Source organism: Stomoxys calcitrans, chromosome 1, assembly GCF_963082655.1.
Source record: "Stomoxys calcitrans chromosome 1, idStoCalc2.1, whole genome shotgun sequence".
In the NCBI taxonomy this organism is placed as follows: Eukaryota; Metazoa; Arthropoda; class Insecta; order Diptera; family Muscidae; genus Stomoxys; species Stomoxys calcitrans.
Genome location: NC_081552.1, coordinates 32,377,117 through 32,400,638, shown reverse-complemented (window position 1 = coordinate 32,400,638; position 23,522 = coordinate 32,377,117). Strand labels below are relative to the sequence as shown.

Sequence of the window (23,522 nt, the reverse complement as noted above, 5' to 3'; positions counted from 1 at the left end):
GAAGGATTTTCTTATGACTTTCGACATTAATGGTGAATTTCATAGAAATTGGTTTCTATTTAGATATAGCTCTGATAAATATATAGTGCTCATTTGTTAACCAATTCTCTCGAAATTTAGCAGGAAGGATTTTCTCGTTTGTTAACCAATTCTCTCGAAATTTGGCAGGAAGGTTTTTCTTATGACTCGACATTAATGGTGAATTTCATAGAAATCGGTTCAGATTAGATATATCTGCTCTATATATGTATATCGCCCGATTTTTACTGCAAGCGCATTTATTGACCAATCTTCCCGAAATTTTTTAAAACGCTTTCCTCGACGACTTCCACAGTATTTATAAAGTTTGGTCGAAATCGGATCAGACTTAGATATAGCTCCCATATATATGTTGGTCCGATTTTGAGAAATATTTCTATAAAGTGCTCATTTGTTTACCTCTCTCTCGAAATTTGGCAGAAATGATTTTCTTATGACTCTTAATATCACTGGTGAATTTCATAGAAATCGGTTCAGATTTAGATATAGCTGCTTTATATGTATTAGGTTGCCCAAAAAGTAATTGCGGTTTTTTTATAAGAAAGTAAATGCTTTTCTAATAAAACTTAGAATGAACTTTAATCAAATATACTTTTTTTACACTTTTTTTCTAAAGCAATCTAAAAGTAACAGCTGATAACTGACAGAAGAGAGAATGCAATTACAGAGTCACAAGCTGTGAAAAAATTTGTCAACGCCGACTATATGAAAAATCCGCAATTACTTTTTGGCCAACCCATATTTTCTAAGCCAAGTCACTCAGTGGCCACCCCATCCCCCAAAACACCCTCCAAACCGATCATGTTTGCCGACTATGGAAAAATAGAGCTCAAATGAAGGGTATTTGGGAGTAGACCATGAATCTGACATCTGACCAACCGTCTAGGGGACGTCCCACCACCATAACAACCCCCAAGTAGGACGTATTTGCTCACCAAGACAATTTGGGTCTTCAAGACAGTGGTGCACGATATTCATAGTTTCTAGGGCCCATACTCCAAACCGGGCGTATTTACTGGCTCTTTCAATAAAGGGTTTAAGTGAATGGTATTTGAGATTAGAAAATGAATTTCATATCTAATTTTGAGGCCAATGACAATATGGGGTTCAAACATATGAGAATAGAGCACGTTGCTGATATATTTTTAGGGCTTAGTGACCTAAAAATATATCAGCCTCACTCCCTCACTATATCACCTCACTCCCCAAAACACCCCTAAATCGGGCATATTTACTGACCATGGCAATGTGGGGCTTAAATGAAAGGAATTTGAGGGTAGAGCAAGAACTTATATCAACTTTCGGGACTAATTTTTTGGGGGTCTACCCCTTTCTCAAAATACCTCACAAACAGCAATTTTTTACTGACCATCGCAATGCGGGGCTCAAATAAAGGCATTTGGGAGAAGAATACGAATTTGGTATCCAAATGTAGGACCATGTATATAGGGCATCACCCCTTCCCCAAAACACTTCCTAAAGGTTAAAAATATTTCGACCATGCCAATATGTGGCTCAAATGAAAGGTATTTGAGATTAGAAATCGAATTTGATAACCAATTTTGGGACCATGTGTTTGGGGGACGCCTCATCCTGTGAACTCCCCTTCAAAGCCAATGGCAATATGGGGTTTAAATAAATGGTATTTGAGAGAAGGGCATGATGAAGGCCAAGTGTCTGGCGGACCACCTCACCCCCGAAAACACCCCTAAATCAGACATCATGAGAATATCGGGCTGAAATAAAGTATTTTAAGAATGGAGTGCACCTTACATCCAAACTTAAATTCGTAGACCAATAAAGATCATATGGGATTCAGATAAAGGAACTTATATTGGTAAACTCTTTGTCAAGCGATGTACTATTTTGGTATTTCACTTAAAGCTCTTTAATTGTCGAAAATAAATATTCGAATGGACCGGGTCCGATCCAGCTAGTTAAAATATATTTGCATATCTCTGCCAACAAGGCGCTTGACCAGCGCGGCGCGATATATATAGTTACACTTGATTTTGCCCGTAGCAGAGTGTTGCGTAGACGTTTACGGTGTTTTATTTTCTCTAAAGTTTCGTTGCTTAAACCCCGTTTACACTTCTCTTTAAATCCGGATTTAATGGCTCGATCATCTGTTTTCCCTTTATAAAGTCAGCTGAAGAAAGCCTTAAATTCGGATTCCATGGTTTTTGGGATCGTCGAGCAATGCCTATGATAGTGGTGGTCGTCTCCGAAATTTGGTTAGGCTCTTCGACATCTTTTTTCAATTTGGTCCAGTCGTAGACGTAGAATGTCCACTAAGAGCATGTGTCACTATCGATGTCGACTCCTCGTCTAGTTTTCATATCCATAGGCGAACCCAGAAACAGTTTGCTGAGAAGTACGTGGTCGATTTGATTACGGGTGCTTCTATCTGGTGATTTGCAAGTATATTTGTGTATATTTTTATGGGGGAATTTTGTGGCTCCAATCAAGTGCCGGCTGTAGCCATTGTCATTCCTGGTATCGCCAAGTCCTTGCATTCCCATGATTGATTGTAGATTATTGTTGTTATTGCCCACCTTGGCATTAAAATCTCTCATAACAGATTTAATGCCTCCTTTTGGTAGAGAGCGTGTCACTGAATCGAGTTGGGAGTAGAATTGATCCTTTGTTTCGTCGTCATCGGGTTCGGCGCGTAGCATGGATATTGTGCGGAATTTTGAATTTAATCTTGTCGTCGTAATGCCTTCAGATATAACGCATCATTAATTTGAATTCTAAAAGAGAATAAAAGTCCTGGCCGTGATAATAATACAAGCACTTCAATTATAAAATGTCAAAATATCCTATTGCACATCTTCGTTAAAATGTTCATACCCACCACGGAAGGATGGGGATCTATTCATTTTGTCATTACGTTTGGAACACATCAAAATAACCATTTCCGACCCTATGAAGTATATATATTCTTGATCGTCGTAAAAATCTAAGACGATCTAGTCCGATGTCCGTCCGTCTGTTGAAATCACGCTACAGTTCTTAAAATTAGAGATATTGAGCTGAAACTGGTTCTTTTTTTGTCCATAGGCAGATTAAATTGGAAGATGAGCTATTATATCTTGATATAGGCCCCCTATAGACCGATCAGCCGATTTAAGGTCTTAGTTCGATTAAAGCCACAGTTATTCTTCGATTTCACTGAAATTTGGTACAGTGAGTTGTGTTAGGCCATTTGACATCCTTCTCCAATTTGTCCTAGATCAGTCCAGATTTGGAAATGGTCGAAACCGGACTATATTTCGACATAGCTGCTATGAGTGTATAAATTATGCATGTGCGATTTTATTGCCTCATCATTGCCGAAAGTTTTACCATATAAGGAGTTCTGCAAAGATCGAAATAAATGGTAGTCTGATGGTGCAAGGTCAGGGCTATATGGTGGATGCATCAAAAGTTCCCAGCCAAGCTCACTCAGTTTTTGGCGAGTGACCAAAGATGTGTGCGGTCTAGCGTTGTCCTGGTGGAATATGACACCTTTACGATTGACCAATTCTGGTCTGGTCTGGTCCTTGATGGCTGTATTCAATTTGCCTCATCATTGCCGAAAGTTTTACCATATAAGGAGTTCTGCAAAGATCGAAATAAATGGTAGTCTGATGGTGCAAGGTCAGGGCTATATGGTGGATGCATCAAAAGTTCCCAGCCAAGCTCACTCAGTTTTTGGCGAGTGACCAAAGATGTGTGCGGTCTAGCGTTGTCCTGGTGGAATATGACACCTTTACGATTGACCAATTCTGGTCTGGTCTGGTCCTTGATGGCTGTATTCAATTTGTCCAATTGTTGACAGTAAACACCCGAATTAATCGTTTGGTTCCTTGGAAGCAGCTCAAAATATACCACACCCTTCCAATCCCACCAAACAGACAGTATAACCTTCTTTTGGTGGATATCAGCCTTTGAAGTGGTTTGAGCTGGTTCACCATGCTTGGACCATGATCGTTTTCGACTAACGTTGTTGTAAACAATCCATTTTTCATCTCCAGTTATGATTCGTTTTAAAAACGGATCGAATTCATTGCGTTTAAGGTGCATATCACAAGCGTTGATTCGGTTTGTTAAATGAATTTCTTTCAATACATGTGGTACCCAAATATGAAGCTTTTTCACCAGTCCAAGACTTTTTATGTGATAATGAACGGTTGATTTTGGTATATTTAACTTCTCTCCTACCTCACGCTCAGTTACATGACGATCCAATTCGATTAATGCTTTGATTTGGTCATCATCAACTTCATTTGGCCGACCTTAATGTGGCTCATCTTTAAGTGAAAAATCTCCAGAACGGAATTTGCGAAACCAATTTTGACACTGTCTTCCTTTTAAGGCTTTATCACCATCATATCACATCTCGTAACTTTTTAGCAACCTGCTCCGCGTTTTTTCCTTTACGGAAATAATAAAGTAAAATATGACGAAAATGCTCCTTTGTGGGCTCCATATTAAAATTGACGCCAAACAAACAAATGTAAACAAAATTTCGCGCACTTTTTTTCTAAAGCATGCTAAAAGTAACAGCTGATAACTGACAGAAGAAAGAATGCAATTACAGAGTCACAAGCCGTTGAAAAAATTTGTCAACGCCGACTATATGAAAAATCCGCAATTACTTTTTAGGCAACCCAATATTTGTCATGTGACTTTGTAAAATAATAACATTAAAATGACTCACTTAAATCTCAAGAGCTTAGCATGACTAGTTTTTTCGTTTTTACAATACCATTGGACACCAAGACAAAACATGTTTCCAGAATACGTCCTCACTCAGTTTGTCGCATATTTCGAATGATATGTGAATATTTCCCTTGATTGTTATTTGTTTTAATTTACATTTTGACATATTTTCTTTTTGTTTTTTGCTTTCGAAAAACATGAACGAAATATAATTCGCTCGTATTATGCAAACGTATATAAAGTCCACAGACGCATATTAAAATTTACTCACGTGATGTTCGAAACAAAATGTTCGAACAAGTTTATAATGACCTGCAAATTTTTTGGTATATAAAAATTTAAAAACAAATATTGGAGCAAAATATAAATGACGAAAGAGATAGCCAACGGAACTAATCAATGTTATGTTATGTTGGATGGGTAACCCACCGTTAAAATTTATTTACTCAGAGGCTATTTTTCGTCCATTGTGATATACCCGTGAGAGGAAGTGTAGGAAAAAAGATGTGAGTCTCTAGATCATAGATCTTGAGGTGAGGGAATAAAGGGTAGGGATCAAATACTTCCAAATACGCTCACATGTATGTGCACCCCCAAAGGAGTACTGGCCCGTACCCACCCACGTGTTAATCTAGATCGGTGAATAATTGCCTTCCCAGTATGGAAAGCCTGTGCTACTGCAAACAGGGACTCGTCACTAACCTCTCGGCCTAGTCATAGGCCTGTCGTGCATTCCCGGTTATGACGTAATAATGACAGGTACCTGCTATTAAGCGGTGACGTAATAATGACAGGTACGGTACTTCACCCTCGATTGGTGCTAGGTCTCGGCTGGAATTCCTCCCCTATGGTGGGGTCATGTGGTGGAAACCTGGAACGACATTCTCCCAAGAAGGGGGTAGCGTGGATCGTAGTTGTCTTAGCGTCGTCTCTACAGGGATGGCCGGTGAAGGCGTCGGTATCGGGGTCCATTCACTAGATTTAAGACGTAACTCCGTAGTCCGGTGGCTTACGGACCAAGAATAATGAATATTTCGGTGTGAAATGTGACAAATAGCAGTAAACAACGTAAGTACGTTGTTCAGCGCGGCGCACACATGTAGAGCAGTTTATCCAGAGTTCTGACAATCCGGCCGCCATCTGTATTTCGAGGACGGATGTACCCTTTCCAAAAATTTCAACTGCAGCTATCATAATGGTATAGACCACGTTCGCCATTTCAACATGTCCATATCAAGGGCTTGAAAGTAGACCTCCTATACCATTTCCGAGCCATCTTGGAATCATCCGTGAAGAAAATTCCTAAGCAATATTTATCGTAAATATCTTATTTTGCATTAGTCTTGGTGCGTGGTAGTCTTAGATCCTCTTCACGTTTTCCTGAGCATCCATCCTTGATACCGAGTTCCCTCAGCCACTATTGACCTTGCGATACAGTTTCGAACAACCATAACAATAGTCTTCATATTGAGCATAATTTTGAAAACAGTCTGGTATGCAACCAGAGTCATCTCGTTATTCCAACGCAGGTGAGACTTTGAATATTCCCGTGCTCTATAATACTAACACTTACCGCCTGACCAATGTCGCATATACCAGTAGTGAGAAATCAAAACAATCGTGACACGCTGAAAGACCGTACTATAAACAAATCACTGTCATAGGGTTCGATAAGGAAGATTGTTACCTAACTAACTCCACAAGGAGGTGTTTGATCCCCTCTTTGGCGGTTTCTGGTTATTAATGGGATTTCTGAGGACTTTTGGTAAGAGAGGGGAAGGTAGTTGGTTATGCGGATGATTTTCTCGTTATGGTTGAAGTCGTATCCTCTCTACTATTATGGATCTCATTTATAGGGCGTTGAGGAGGCTGTCTGAATAGGCGGGTCAACGGGGTTGGCATAAACCCTAAAAGACTGAGCTGGTAACTTATTAGAAGGAACAAGTAAAAGCTTGCTAAGTTCGGCCGGGCCGTATCTTATTTACCCTCTACCATGAAACGCATTTGTCAAGATTTTTTGCTTTATAAAAATTTCGCCCTTTAGGGGCTCAAGAAGTAAATTCAGGAGATCGGTTTATAAGGGAGCTGTATCAGGTTTTAGACCCATTCGGACCATATTTAGCACGTATGTTGATGGTCATAAGAGAAGAAGAGAAATTTCATCCAAATCGGATAAAAAATTCATAGGGGGTGGAATAATCAATAGCGGTGGTACTAAAGCCAATAACGGTCTGGTGCTGAAACCGATAACAGATTGGTATTAAAACCAATACGAGTTCGGTAATAAGGCTAGTACCAGACGGTACGAATCATTTTATGTTTCATCCATACCATCATGTATTGTTTTTGTACAATACGGTGTTGCTTTACTATCAATACCGCTGGTATTCAAATGAGCACGTTTTGTATCAACTTTTCTCTGGGTGGAGAGAGGTACTGAATGCCATTATCGATCTTAGGTCTTTTCACCTTTATGTTGGTAGTGTGGTAACGAAGGTTGCCATAAGACTGTGGCGGTCAGTATACTACTTCTTTGGTGAGTCCTTCAGTATACTACATCTTCGGTGAGTCAGGGGCAGCCCGCCCTTCCCCGGATCTTGGATGGGGTACCGGGATAGGAGTCTTCATTGAATTCCTTGTAATCGGGAAATATATAACAGCTTTAGACGGGTGCATCGTTTTTTACTCAGAGGTCTTCGCTGTTATGAAAGCACTGGATACGAGGTCCATGCGGCTGCGGGGACCCGATTAGACGATATATTTAAACAGTGAGGCGGCGCTGAAGACTCTGGCGGCGGGACATGTGAGGTCGAGACTGGTTTTTAGACTCTGCTTGGGTCCCGGGTCATGAAGGGTGGCGCCCTACTACCTGTCCAGGAATATTTTGCGGATTAGCGCAGTCCGTGCTCATTAGTTAGACCTCGCCTGCGCGTGTTTTTTGGTAGATTGAATGTCTTCTACGGTGACAAATGAGGTGCGGGCTGGTGCTCCAGGCTGCAGGGTGGCAAATGCCCTGTGACCGAGTATTTCGCGGAACAGGACGTTGCTTATCCTATGTGCTGAGAAAGCTTGACTTTAGACTGCTGACAGGAATCCTGGCTGATGACTGCAGCGTCAGATTTTTGATGTCGTTGGACGCGGAGAGAGGCAGGGGTTGGTGGAGCACCTTTTGTGAGAATTGGATAGTGATTGAACATCTCATTCTCTGCCAGGTATCTCTCAATGCACTTAGTTCAGCCATGCCCAAAATGAAAATGTGCCTGTATGTATGATAAATTCTCTTCTTTCAATATGTAAAAAATCATATTTTGGACAAAATGATTGCTGTTTTGGAAAAAATAAACATAAAAGAAGACAACTTAAATACTTTTTTATACCTTCCAAGCATTCAATCAATAAAAATCATTGCTATTAAAATAACAAGTAAGAGCGTGCTAAGTTCGGCCGGGGCGAATATTATATACCCTCCACCATGGATCGCATTTGTAGATTTCTTTGCGCGGTATCTCTTTTAAGGCAAACAAAGAATAATGAATAAGAACTGTTATGCTATTGGAGGTATATCAAGTTATAGTCCGATTCGGACCATAAATGAATTAAATGCTGAACATTGCAGAAGTCATTGTGTAATATTTCAGTCCATTCAGATAAGAATTGCGCATTGTAGGGATTTAAGAAGCAAAATCGGGAGATCGGTTTAAATGGGAGCTGTATCAAGCTATAGACCGTTTCAGACCATATTGGACATGATGTTGGATGTCATGGGAGAAGCCGTTGTACAAAATTTCAGCTAAATCGGATGAGAATTGCTCTCTCTAGAAGCTCAAGAAGTCAAGATCACAGATAGGTTTATATGGCAGCTATACTAGGTTATGTACCGATTTGCGCCATACTTAGCACAGTTGTTGGAAGTCATTAGAGGGCGTAATTCTTATCTCATTTGGCTAAAAGTTTGCAGGAAATGTTTTGTTATGATTTTCAACAACTGTGCTCAGTATGGTTCAAATCGGTCCATAACCTGGTATAGCTGTCATATAGACCGATCTTCGATCTTGACTTCTCGAGCCATTAGAGGGCGTAATTTGTATTCCATTTGGCTAAAAGTTTGCAGAAAATGTTTTGTTATGATTTCCAACAACTGTGCTCAGTATGGGTCAAATCGGTTCATAACCTGATATAGCTGCCATATAAACCTATCTTCGATCTTGACTTCTCGAGCCTCTATAGGGCGTAATTATTATCCGATTTGGCTGAAACTTTGTATTGTAACATTTTTTATGACATTTAACAGATACGGCAAGTATGATTTGAATCGGTCCAAACCCTGATATAGCTCTCATATAAACCGATCTCCCGATAATACTTCCTAAGCCTCTATAGGGCGTAATTCTTTTCTGAATTGGCTGAAATTGTGCACAATGATTTCCACAATGACCCCTAACATACGTGGCAAGTATGGCATGAATCGGTTTAAGGCCCCCATATAAACCGATCTCCCGAACTTACTTCTTGAGCCTCTAGTGGGCGTAATTCTTATCCGATTTTGACCTCTAATACACGCGCCAAATATGATCTGAATCAGTTCATAACCTGATATAGCTCCCATATAAACCGATCTCCCGATTTTACTTCTTGAGCCTCTATAGGTAGTAATTCTTATCCGATTTTGCTGAAATTTGGTATAGTCACTGTATCTATGACTTCTAAATACGTGCCAAATATGGTCTGAATCAGTTCATAACCTGATATAGCTCCCATATGTACCGATTTCCCGATATTAATTCTGGAGCCTCTAGAGGGCGTAATTCTTAACGATTTTGCTGAAATTTTGCAAAGTCACTGTATCTATGACTACTAACATACGTGCCAAATATGGTCTGAATCAGTTCATAACCTGATATAGCTCCCATATGTACCGATTTCCCGATATTACTTCTTGAGCCTCTAGAGGGCGTAATTCTTATCCAATTTTGCTGAAATTTTGTATAGTCACTGTATCTATGATCTCTAACATATGTGCCAAATATGGTCTGAATCAGTTCATAACCTGATATAGCTCCCATATGTACCGATTTCCCGATATTAATTCTGGAGCCTCTAGAGGGCGTAATTTTGCTGAAATTTGGCATAGTCACTGTATCTATGACTTCTAACATACGTGCCAAATATGGTCTGAATCAGTTCATAACCTGATATAGCTCCCATATGTACCGATTTCCCGATTTTACTTTTTGAGCCTCTAGAGGGCGTAATTCTTATCCGATTTTGCTAAAATTTTGCAAAGTCACTGTATCTATGACCTCTAACATATGTGCCAAAATATGGTCGGAATCAGTTCATAACCTGATATAGCTCCCATATGTACCGATCTCCCGATTTTACTTCTTGAGCCTCTAGAGGGCGTAATTCTTATCCGATTTTGCTGAAATTTTGCAAAGCCACTGTATCTATGACTTTTAACATATGTGCCAAATATGGTCGGAATCAGTTCATAACCTGATATAGCTCCCATATGTACCGATCTCCCGATTTTACTTCTTGACCCTCTAGAGGACGTAATTTTGCTGAAATTTTGCAATGTCACTGTATCTATGACTTCTAACATACGTGCCAAATATGGTCTGAATCAGTTCATAACCTGATATAGCTCCCATATGTACCGATCTCCCGATTTTACTTCTTGAGCCTCTAGAGGGCGTAATTCTCATCCAATTTTACTGAAATTTTGCACAATGGTATATACTATGGTCTCCAACATCCAAACCAAGTATGGCCCAACAGCATAGCAATTCTTATTCGTTATCCTTTGTTTACCTATAAAGGCATAACTTGACAAATTCGATCCATGGTGGAGGGTATATAAGATTCGGCCCGGCCAAGCTTAGCTCGTTTTTACTTGTTTTATTTATTTCCAAGTTTGTAGGTGGAACATAAATGCATATATGTATAATTCAATGAATGTCTGTTTACTAATTTAAGCTAAATTGCCTAAAAGAGAGACTTGATCTCGTGTTAATAATCAGAATTTTTATTGGGTTCATCAACAGAATTTCAAGTTTAGATTCGGTTTTAAAATTGAGTCTTATGAAGTATTTTGCAAACGCATCGAAACAAGTTAATGACCGCATTTGGTCTACTGTTTGTTCTATACCAAATAATAATGTGCGTCATGAAAAGCATTTTGAATACCCTATTTGAGTATAATGGCGTGCTGTATAAATAGCCTAACAAAAGATCATGGTAGCTATAATAGTACAATAATAAATAATAAGTTACAAAATCTACCAAACATGACGGTGCCAGGGATGGCATTGTTCATTTCATGTTTGCACAAATGTACAATATAACAATGGTGATAATAATTGAATGCAATTGAATTTTGTTTTCCATTTCAGCAACACAATGAAATCGGTACAGTTTGCTTATCGTTTATTACCCGGTCTTAAGTGGCTGAAGGGCTATACAGGCCAAGATGCGGTTTCGGATTTGATAGCTGGTGTAACGGTGGGCCTTACAGTGTTGCCACAGGGTTTAGCATATGCCACCTTGGCCGGTTTGGATCCACAGGTAAGGTTTTACAATACTTTAAGAGTATGGCTTGGTTATTATAGAAATTTGTTTATTTTAGTATGGCTTGTACTCTGCCTTTGTTGGTGGCATTATTTATGCTTTGATAGGTAGCTGCCGTCAGGTAACTATTGGTCCAACTGCCTTATTGGCTTTGATGACTAGTCGTCATACTGGATTTGGTTTAGAATCTGGTCCTGCATACGCCATCCTGTTGTGTCTTATTTCGGGCATTGTGGAAATGCTTATGGCTGTTTTAAGACTGGGTAAGAGAGAGTACAAATTATTGCAATTTAGTTGTTGGAAATGAATTCATTGAAGAAGCTTAAAAATCTCAACAACTTAAATCGAGTTTTGTAAAAAGCTAATATTTCGAATAGTTCGAAAACCGGGTTTGGAAAAAGCCGATTCATTGATGACTTTAGTGTAGCCGCTTATTCCTTAACTAGAAATGTAGATAGATAGAAAATGTGAATAATTTAATTTAACCTCTCATTTGTGGTTTTTGGTTATCAATGACATTCGTTGCAAACGCCGAAGACGTCGTCATTTTGGGGGGTGATCACTTCCCCTCTGCTATAACGGACTTTGATAGCATGGCTGTTGCTCAGTCCGCGTCTGTTGCCCTTGTTGTCAACGCACGCGCTGGCACGTTGTTCGCCTTAGCTGTCCCTGCTGCAGTTGCAGCCCCATCTGTGCCGGTTGCCAAGTCGATGGAGACGTGGTCGGTGATCGTGAAAGGGAAGACGTCCGACTCATTTTGGCGGGCGGTCATTCGCACTGCCTCTGTGGAGGAAAGGGATCGCATTAAGGCGAATGAGAAGTTTGAGGGTGTCGAGTTGGAGGTTCATGATTAGTTTGGGCTCAAAGATGTTGTCCGTGGGGTACATGCCGTTATAACTCCTTACAAGTTTGTGGCGGAGATGTACTCCATCAATTTGAAGGGGGTGATGAACTAGGAGCCCGAAAGCCCGATGGTGGTGCGGTCAATGTCAACCTAATTGTGTTCGGAAGGGGTGTATGTAAAGTTGTTCCACTTTAATTCTCGGATGCACGATGCGGTCTTCGCAGGGTACGACAGGGTACAGGACTGCCGCGTGGAGGTGATGTTTGCAGTCGTTGTGGACTGGGTGGACATGCGGCGTCGGCCTATGCCGACGCCGACATGAACCACAATCGCCATGGTGGACAGTTGCCCAGTGAGTGGTTGACTTTGAATGACGTCGGGGGCGGCAGTTAGTGTTTACCAGTTTAGGTAGAGGGTTTGTGACAAATAGGGTACAAGTGACCATAATCAAATTGGGACTAAGATCACTTCCCGGGAACGATGGATTCGTGTTACTACAGAGCGGTCTAGGTGCTGGAAAGATAGCGACGTGAACTGGGACTTTTAAGTGGAAAGTTTTAGGGAGATTGAGTAGTTGTGTGAGTAGTTTGCTTCCTGTTTTTTAATGGAATATTCGTGGGTAAATTTTCAATTTGCAAATCGTTTCTACTCCAGACCCCTGTTCCGTTGCTCTGATCTAACTATTGGGTTGCCCAAAAAGTAATTGCGGATTTTTCATATAGTCGGCGTTGACAATTTTTTTCACAGCTTGTGACTCTGTAATTGCATTCTTTCTTCTGTCAGTTATCAGCTGTTACTTTTAGCTTGCTTTAGAAAAAAAGTGTAAAAAAAGTATATTTGATTAAAGTTCATTCTAAGTTTTATTAAAAATGCATTTACTTTCTTTTAAAAAATCCGCAATTACTTTTTGGGCAACCCAATATATTCTCCGTGAGAATATCAGCCACAGAGTTTTGGCTAAACTGCAACCTATAGCATAACGCTTTATTCGTGTAGTAATTTTTGACAACGTTTTTATACCCTACACCACTACTGTGGTACAGGGTATTATAATTTAGTGCATTTGTTTTAAATACCCAGAAGGAAGAGAGATAGGCCCATTGATAAGTATACCGATCGACTCAGAATCACTTTCTGTTTCGATTTAGCTATGTCCGTCTGTCTGTCTGTCCATGTTTATTTATGTACAAAGTACAGTTCGCAGGTTTCATGCAGGTACAGACATGTTTTTCGACCTAGAGATGTAGCCTATTGAAATTGGAAAAAATCGGTTCAGATTTGGACAGAGCTCCCTTATATATGTTCGTCCGAATTGCAGTAATAATGCAATAAAATGGTCATTTGTTAACCGATTCTCTCGAAATTTGGCAGAAAGGATTTTCTCTTGACTCTCTTGACAACAACCAATCCCATGGCAGCCGGTTGTATGTATCGTCATCGGCAAGGGCTGCCGCCTCAGTGAACCACACTGCTACTACAACCGATTCTCTCGAAATTTGACAGGGAGGATTTTCTTATGACTCTTAATTTTACTGATGACTTTAAAAGAAATCGGTACAGATTTAGATATACCTGCTATATATGTATATCGCCCGGTTTTCACTTCTAGAGCCACTGCAGGCGCATTTTCCACCAGGCATATAATCAGTCCGTCGCCTATATCGCACAGTTTATAAAAGTGCCAAAAATTCGAGAAACGCCTGGTTTTTGGGGCCCTCGGTCTACGGTCGGTCTTCGTCGCTGCACATTCAACATACAAATGTATGACCATCACATCGAATATGATATAAAGCGGCCCGCTGTGAGCACTTCTTCTGATTTCCGAGATAAGCACGTCTGTGGTAGCTGGCACCTTCTCGATCATCCTGGTGAAGTTACCTCCCACCAGAGCCTGATACCAAACCAGATATGGGTGATAATCCGTCTGACCTCAGCAGTAAACATCCAGTGACAACCGGTCTAAGCCACCAACTCTGACTTAACGAGTAACGATAGGTGTATAGCGCATTCAGTCTCATTTTGGCCATTTTCGTCTCCAGTTTAGTTTCTGGTCCCGAATTATGCTTAGACTCTTATAACTCTATTGGGTCCCGGGCCAGTAAGGTGTGGTGGAGATCGAGGCGCTCGATGCGTTAACCAGGAATGAATTTTCGATCGTGCTACTGAATCACGAGATTCTTGGTAGGGTCTACGATTTCCACGATAACCTCGCGAATGAGGCGTGGGCTGACGTCGTGGATTACAGGGTGGCCAAGGATCTGTGGCCCAGCGTTTCGAAGAACAGGATGTCACTTATACTGGGACTCAGGAAGCATAACCTCGGACAACTGATAGGAGGCCTGACTGGCCATTGCAAAGTCAGATTTTTGACGTCACACTGGTCATAGGGTTAGGAGGACTTCTAAAGGGTTTGCGTTGACGAGGATGAGTTAGGATCTCACTCACGAGTCACGTGACTCGCTGTAAGGGACCCTAACATGTTACGTACTAGACCATTTATGTTAAAAATTTATGGCATATTTTTAGGCGCACTTATTGATTTGATTTCTTTACCCGTTACTGTTGGATTTACTTCTGCTACTGCTGTTGAAATCGGAACCTCCCAATTAAAGGTCTAAAACCTAGGAGACCTTACTGGTCATTGCAAAGTCAGATTTTTGACGTCACACTGGTCATAGGGTTAGGAGGACTTCTGAAGGGTTTGCGTTGACGAGGATGAGTTAGGATCTCACTCACGAGTCACGTGACTCGCCGTAAGGGACCCTAACATGTTACGTACTAGGTCATTTATGTTGAAAATTTATGGCATATTTTTAGGCGCACTTGTTGATTTGATTTCTTTACCCGTTACTGTTGGATTTACTTCTGCTACTGCTGTTATAATCGGAACCTCCCAATTAAAGGTGAGTATAAAACAAGTAAAGGCGTGCGAAGTTCGGCCGGGCCGAATCTTGGAAACCCACTACCATGAATTCTGCTAGAAGTTTATGCAACATAAATTTAGTTGAAGGGCATACATTTATTCTACATACCAAACTTCTGCAAAACCAGCACAAAATTACGGCTTGTAAGGGCTCAAGAAGTCAAATCGGGAGATCGGTTTATATGGCAGCTATATCAGGTTATGGGCCATATTTTATCCATATTTGCTATGACTTCCAACAACTGTGCCAACAGTACAGTCCAAATCGGTCTATAACCTAATATAACTCCCATATAAACCGATCTCCCGATTTGACTTCTTGAGCCCTTACAAACAGCTAATTTCTTCCGATTTGGCTGAAATTTTGCAGATAGTGTTCCGTTATGATTTCCAACAACTGTGCCAAGTTCGGTCCAAATCGGTCTATAACCTAATATAGGTCCCATATAAACCCATCTCCCGATTTGACTTCTTGGGCTCTTACAAGCCACAATTTTTTCCCGGTTTGGCTGAAATTTTGCATGCGGTGCTCTGTTACGACTTCCAACAACTGTGTCTAGTACGGTCCAAATCAGTCCAATATAGCTCCCATGTAAACTGGTCTCTCGATCATTCTTGTTCGGTTCCTAGAGCTTTAATTTTTGCTGGGTTGACAGAAGTTTTTAGCAGAATCCATGGTGGTGGGCTCCCAAGATTCGGCCCGGCCGAACTTAGCGCGCTTTTACTTTTTGTAACATATAACCTATATTTTAGGGTCTTTTGGGTTTACGTGGTGGTTCTGGTTCTGGTTTCGTCAACACCATGAAATCAGTTTTTCTTAATTTGGATAAAGTTCGGTACGGAGACTATAGCCTTGGCCTGGCAGCTATTGTAATTTTATTATTATTACGGGTAAGTATTGCTCAATAAGGTCTTAAAACTAACTTAATTTTATTATTTCTTTTGGTTTTCATTGCAGAAATTAAAAGACTTGAAACTTTCAAACGCCAACAAATTCGTTAAAAGTTTCTTATGGATTGTGGCCACCGGTCGCAATGCTTTAATTGTTCTAATAAGCAGCGTAATAGCCTATAAAACCTGTCAGAGTAGTGACAATTGTCCTTTTATACTAACGGGTAAAGTGAAAAGCGGTTTGCCGGATATGCAATTGCCTAAATTCGAAACCGACATACTAAGTTCCAATGGCACTGAGGTTCATCAAAATTATGCCAATATGCTGGGTGAATTGGGTCCATCTATGATAATATTACCCATTATAGCTGTTTTGGGCAATGTGGCCATTTCTAAAGCTTTTGGAGGAGCTGGACTCTCTCCCACGCGTGAATTGGTGGCCTTATCTTTGAGCAACATATGCGGTGCGTTCTTCTCTTCGATACCTGTAACGGGATCTTTTTCACGCAGTGCTGTGAATCATGCCAGTGGTGTGAGGACACCCATTGGAGGATTTTATACCAGTGCTTTGGTGTTGTTAGCCTTAGGCTTATTGGCCCCCTATTTTCAGTATATTCCCAAGGCCTCATTGAGTGCTGTGATAATATCGGCGGTAATATTTATGATCGAATTTGAGGTGAATAGTTCAAAACAAAAAAAAAAAAAAAACATTTGGAGAAAAGGTCTAATTTGATTAATTTCAGGTTATAAAACCTTTGTGGCGTTGCAGTCGCCGTGAGCTTTTGCCAGGAGCCATTACTTTTATAATGAGCTTGGCCATAGGTGTTGAAATTGGTCTACTTTTGGGTGTGGGTACGGATGTAGCTTTTCTGGTGTATAGAGTGGCAAGACCTGTATTAGGTGTCAGCAAGCTGAGTGTATGTACCTTCTCTCTTTGAAAGTTTCATGTTTGATTTGGTATTATTGTTTTGTTTCAGACCACTCATGGCATTTCCTATATTCTAATAAGGCCCAAGCATAGCTCTCTATATTTCCCCGCCATAGAATGGGTACGTTCTGGTATCTCAAAATCTCTGGAAACTCACGGATCGGCTCCTGTTATTCTGGATTGCTCCAATGTTCATGGTGAGTTTTGGGTTAATTTGCTTATATAAGGATTTTATTGAGCTAATACCATATTTCTAGAATTCGATTTTACCGCTGCCAGAGGCATGGGTGCCTTAAATAAGGAATTGAGCAGTATGAACGTACCTTTGTTTCTATTAAAAGCCTCCAAAGAAATTATTGTCATTCTTAAGGAATCAACAAATGCCGACATACACACCCTGGATAATCCAGACGATTTGGAATCTCTGCTAGAACAAGGTATGTTGACCCTATTGAAAAAGTTGTTGAGAAAAGTCTAGTATTTTAAGAAACTATTCATAGCAACTGTTTTTGTTTACAAACAAAATTTCAAACACAATTTTTGGTCCATGCATTTATGAAAGTGGAGATTGGATCAATAATCGCCTCTCCCACCGATAATCGCCAATCCCATGGCCGTCGGTTGTACGTACCAAATTAACCCGATGGAGTCCTTTTATTGGCAAGGGCGGGCAGCCCTTGTGTGTGTCCCATCAGTGTACGTGTGTGTCCTCTTTTCGCTGGCAGGCGGAGAGGCATATCCCGGAGTGCCTTCTCCGCGATTGAAAAGAACCCCGTACTCTGGTACTATTCGATTTGACAGGACCGCCTCAAGGGTGTAAGCGGTGCATGGAGCGGGTGCATATCCGGTTTTGCCCTGGTTTTCCGTCACTACGGGAGTATAGTCGCACCGAATATGTTGCAAGATGCTGTGCGTACATGCCGATCTATCTCGTGCGGCAATATACGCAACACCAGCACCCCAGCCTGAATATTGCCGGGCCAGTGGCGGGAAGTGTATCGTTCTTGCAATTGAGTTGCAAGGGTCTCTGAGGCATGATCTGCGAGATAGTAGATTTTATGGGTCTGAAGAACATATCGGTTGTAGCGATGCAGAGGACAAAGCTGACAAACAACCACAGCCTGCACAGTTGTCCCGGATACAATGTGCTACGTAAGAATCGCTTAAGGAATGGAGAGGGGGGATTGGGCTTCGTTATACACCATTCCGTGCAGTTTATATCCATCTCGTCTGCGCCTGGCTCTAGTGAATCCTACATGGAATGTATGGGAATAGCAGTCAAGTGGGGTAGGGCCGAGAATGAGCTAGCTATACAACATGTACATATCGGCGCGCCGGTTTGTAGCTGTGACACAGTTAATGGCCAAGCTTACAAGTCCGACATAAGTGGGCTACTGTATAGCTATAGTCGTCTAATTCTAGGAGTCTTTAATGCTCATCACATTTCATGGTATTCTCTCCTAGGTAACGACCAGAGGGGCATAGCTTTGGCTGAGCAGATTGAAGGCTCCACGTTTTGCACGGTGAATGTTGATGCCACCGCTAGAATTACGAGGAGGTGCAAACGCTCGCCAGACATTTTCATAGCATTCCCTGATCTCTTGATTGACGTATCCTGGCTAGCCGTCAGTTCTTTAGGATCAGACCACCTCCCCTTAATACTCACCATCTACCGACCACCCAACTTCATAACCTCTGAGCGCCGGACATTTATCAATCAAAATAAGGCCGAGTGGGCGGGCTTTAGATCGCCGCTTCAGTGAACTGACACCCCAAATGACTCAAATGTGCTAGTTGCCGAGAGGAAGTTCCGAGACATCATTAACGCAGCAGCCGCTCGCTTGATACCACCGGTCGAATACCCCAAGTGCTACCAAATTTACCGTACCACCACTAACCCCAGATTCAGAGAGCTGAATCTGGAACTAAACAGAATAGTCGATGAACATGAGTGGAATTTGTGGCTGGAATACTTGGAGCAATGTAACTTACCGGTTTAGGCAAGCTACTACTCTCGAACCCCGGTTGAAGGGATGACCGGACCTCAGTCACTTTTGCCGACGTCAAAACCGTCAACCGTCATCTTATTGTGCATCCCGAGAGTGACAGGGCAAGGAGGAGAGCCATTCGCTGTATCCGTGGTCTCCGAGCCGATGGACAGTCACCACAATTTAACGTGAACTATGTTACGAATGTTATCCGTGGCGCCAAATCATCCAAGGCGTTGGGTCCTGGAGTCGAGTACCTTACAACTGTCTTCAACTTGTCTTTGAACACTATTATAGTACCCGAAGTCTGGAAAATGGGCAGAGTGTTCCAGGTACTGACGCCTGGAAAGGACCCGAGTAAGGGGGAGTCGTACAGGACGATCTCACTTCTTTCACCAGTAGTCAAGACGCTTGAGGGACTAATCCTCCCGAGCCTAGTTGGAAAATTTCCATTCGCCGAGCATCAGCAGGGATAGCACAACATTTTCTGTGCATGCCATCACCGCATACATTTGTCTTGGATTCAATCAGCTCAGTCCACGATAGCGAGTTGTGTGAGGCTCCTTGACATCCGCCATATGTAGCTATCTCCCGATTTAAGTTCTTTAAATAATAGTTGTGTTTTAGACAGCTAGTTTTGTTTGAATGTAACTGCCATATATACCGATCTCCCGATTTCAGGTTTTTGGACCATAAAAGGTGAATTTATTAACCGATTTCGCAGAAATTTCGGATAGTGTTAGGCTACTATGTGTTAAGCTACTACTTGGGCTTTTCGACATTCGTGTTCAATATGGCTCAGATCGGTCTATATTTACACGCAAAAAAAAAATTCGTTTTTTACCTCGACAATACCTTTCATTCTTAATCAATGGAACATGTTATTCGGGATTTTTTTTTTTATACCCTCAACCATAGGATGGGGGTATACTTATTTTGCCATTCTGTTTGTAACACTTCGAGCTATGCGTGTAAACCCCATAAAGTATATATTCTTGATCGTCATGACGATCTATCCATGTCCGTCCGTCTGTCTGTCGAAAGCACGCTAACTTAGTCGTAAACGATTATTCGTGTATCGGACCAATAATTATTCTCTTGTGTCTCTCTTACTAGAGAGAAAGAGTGGGTATCCTGTGTTTGGCAAAAATGCTGACACTTTTGCACATAACTTTGTATGCATACAAGAAATTCCTAGCAGGCCCATGGGCTTGCAAATAATTGCAATTGTGTGCTGGTCACTGGTATACACACATTCTCACACACAACATTTTTACATTTTTTGTTTTGACTGGGCAAAGAGCAGTCAGTATATTAAGCAGCTCGAGCGAGTGCGGATGGTAACCATGGATTCTGCTAAAAATTTATACAAATTAAATTAAGTTGAAGGGCAAAAATTAAAGCTTCTAGAAACCGAACAAGCATGATCGAGAGACCGATTTAGATGGGAGCTCTACCAGGCTATTCCCAATCCTATGGTGGGTATAAGAAGTCACTGTTTGATACGGTTTATGGGCTGGTATCATCATTGGATCGTACTTCTTCAAAGATGATGCGAATCGTAACGTAACTGTGAATGGTGAGTCAAAAATGCAAGAACTTGACTTGCATGAAATGTGGTTTCAACAAGACGGTGCCACAATTGGCCGCCTAGATCTTGCGATTTAACGCCTTTATACTATTTTTTGTGGGACTATGTTAAAGATCATGTCTATACAGACGAGCCCGCTTCAATTGACGTATTGGAAGACAACATTGAAGCATTTATTCGGGACTTAGCTGACGGACCATTTGAGGAGCAGTCACGGTCAATATTTACATGAAATAATCTTCAAACATTAAATTATATGGACCGTACTATCGATTCAAATAAAGATTAAAAACATTTTTTTTTGGAAAACTTTTAAGCATTTTTTTTTGAAAAACTTACCTATAGCTTTCAAAAATGACCCATCCCAATGAACCATCCGTTAAATTGTGGGTTCCCGTCTCTAAGGAACCGGTCCACCCGGTAGAGGTCTAAGGATTGGATCAATCAATGCATACCGCCAATATGTACGTCTTGGCATCGAAAGATTATTCTATTTTATGCACAACCTCGTGCAGGGCAGTCTCCACCGACCTTCCTTTGACATAGGCGCGCTGTTTGTACATGAGCAGTTCGCTGGATGTCCTTCTCTTTATCATGGTATCCATGAATACGTTCCATGGTTTTGAGTAGAAAGGACGTAAGGCTTATAGGTCTGTAGGCCTTTGGTGTCGCAAAACTTACCTTGCCGGGCTTGTGTATAAATACCACCCTTGCCTCCTCCAAGGCTTTCGGAGTATATGCAAGTGCTAGGCAAGGGTCGGATAGTCCACCTTCTTCTGTAGTAACGCCGGCAGACTTGTTTTCACTAATTTTTTTTTTCATCCCACTGTGCGTCGCCAGCATTGGGAGGGGATAACCACCGCTGGCAGTTTTGTCTGATGTTTTATCCAGTATTCGAAATCAGGCATTTAGAGTCGTAGGCAGACAGCATGCAACCTCTGCGCTACGGTGGCCTCCTCCATTTTATCCACAACGGAAAGTCTGATTGTTATGTCTCTCACAAACACAACTAAAACATGTAAGGACGGGCTAAAGTCAGTCGAAGCCGAACTTTTGATACCCTACTCCACATTGGACATGCATGCTAAGTCCTCGAATTTAAAATTTGCTTAAATTTGATTTTTTTTTAGCAATATCGGGAGTCATAAGGGAATTATTGTGAATCAGTTAACATGTGGACCACCTCTATCAGGAGACAAAGATCCTAACAGTGCGAAGACATAACTATATGCTGTATAAGCAATACCTTTTGGGCTGTTATCGGAGACACCAACCAAATCATCATCTTGTGGATAGATATCCACCTCTCAGAAGCCTTAAGGTAGATCTACATGATCTAGAGCGTGAGGTTCAGCGCTATAAGAGAGAACCTCTAGATCAAGCGGCATATCAAGCAGGTCTAGACAAAATTCATGCAGAGACGGTAGCAGATGCGGTAAATGGCTACCGGGTGAATGTAGTCCTTGGAGAACGACCACCTGAAGAAATTGACTTTCCCAGGCAATCCAGAGTAGTTCTGGCTCAATTACGTTTCAGCATATGTAGCCGCCTCAACTCATACAGAGCAAGGATTGATGCCGACGTGCAAGATGTATGTCCCGATTGTGACCAGGGACCACACGACACACGTCACCTGCTTAACTCCTCAGCCAGACCCACCCAGATCCCTCTGGACGCACCCCATCTTAGTTGCAGAGTTCCTGGATCTTGACACTCAACAGAATCAAGCAGACGAAAGATAGAACACAGCAAAGTGCTACAACAACATCAACAACAAATGACCAAATTATTGCAATACTAGTTCAAATCTGGAGGAAACTATATATGGGAGCTATATCTAAATCTGAACCAATTTCTGTGACATTCACCAATAATGTCGCGACTTATAACAGAATTTCTCGTGAGAATCGGTTTACAAATAACGATATAATTGCAAATTAAGTCCAAATCGGACGAACTTATATATATGGGAGCTTTATCTAAATCTGAGCCGATTTGTATGAAATTCACCAATAAAATCGAGACTCATAAGAGTATTATTTGTGCAAAATTTCGTCAGAATTTATTTACAAATAACGATATAATTGCAACATAAGTCCAAACCGGTCCAATCGAACATGACTTAAGTCCAAATCGGACGAACAAATATATGGGAGCTATATCTAAATCTGAGCCGATTTCTATGACATTCACCAGTAATGTCGAGACTTATAAGAGAACCCTTCGTGCGAAATTTCGTGAGAATCGATTTATAAACGATGATATAATTGCAATTTTAGTCCAATTCGGACGAACATATATTGGGTTGCCCAAAAAGTAATTGCGGATTTTTCATATAGTCGGTGTTGACAATTTTTTTCACATCTTGTGTCTCTGTAATTGCATTCTTTCTTCGTTCAGTTATCAGCTGTTACTTTTAGCTTGCTTTAGAAAAAAAGTGTAAAAAAGTATATTTGATTAAAGTTCATTCTAAGTTTTATTAAAAAAACATTTACTTTCTTTTAAAAAATCCGCAATTACTTTTTGGGCAACCCAATATATGGGAGCTATATCCAAGTCTGAACCTATATTTTTCCAATTTCAATAGGCTTCGTCTATAGACCCAAGAAAATCAAATTGTGTCACCGTAGCCCAGAGGTTATCATGTACGCCTATGACGCTGAACGCCTGGGTTCGAATCCTGGCGAGACCATCAGAAAAAAATTTTAGCGGTGGTTTTCCCCACCTAATGCTGGCAACGTTTGTGAGGTACCATGCCATGTAAAACTTCTCTCCAAAGAGGTGTCGCACTGCGTCACGCCGTTCGGACTCGGCTGTAAAAAAGGAGGTCCCCTATCATTGAGCTTAAACTTGAATCGGACTGCACTCATTGATATGTGAGAAGTTTGCCCCTGTTCCTTAGTGGAATGTTCATGGGCAAAATTTGCAAAATTGAAAATTGCGACCTGTACTTTGTACACAAATTAACATAGACAGACTGATAGACGGACATAGCTAAATCGAATCAGAAAGTGATTCTGAGTCGATCGGTATACTTATCA

General features: G+C 41.1%; 1 protein-coding gene across 5 annotated transcripts in view; it reads left to right on the top strand.

The window, feature by feature from the left end:
- The window catches only part of LOC106091061 (sodium-independent sulfate anion transporter), a 59,228-nt gene that overhangs the window by 35,128 nt on the left and 578 nt on the right, over window positions 1-23,522 (top strand). For all 5 annotated transcript variants that reach the window (XM_013257467.2, XM_059361052.1, XM_013257468.2 and 2 more), the window contains 8 exons: window positions 11,142-11,313; window positions 11,375-11,579; window positions 14,978-15,063; window positions 15,837-15,974; window positions 16,042-16,650; window positions 16,718-16,891; window positions 16,952-17,099; window positions 17,160-17,339. In XM_013257467.2, the coding sequence (XP_013112921.2) occupies window positions 11,149-11,313; window positions 11,375-11,579; window positions 14,978-15,063; window positions 15,837-15,974; window positions 16,042-16,650; window positions 16,718-16,891; window positions 16,952-17,099; window positions 17,160-17,339 (1,705 nt within the window). In that variant the 5' untranslated portion in view covers window positions 11,142-11,148. The remainder of the gene's footprint in view (window positions 1-11,141; window positions 11,314-11,374; window positions 11,580-14,977; window positions 15,064-15,836; window positions 15,975-16,041; window positions 16,651-16,717; window positions 16,892-16,951; window positions 17,100-17,159; window positions 17,340-23,522) is intronic.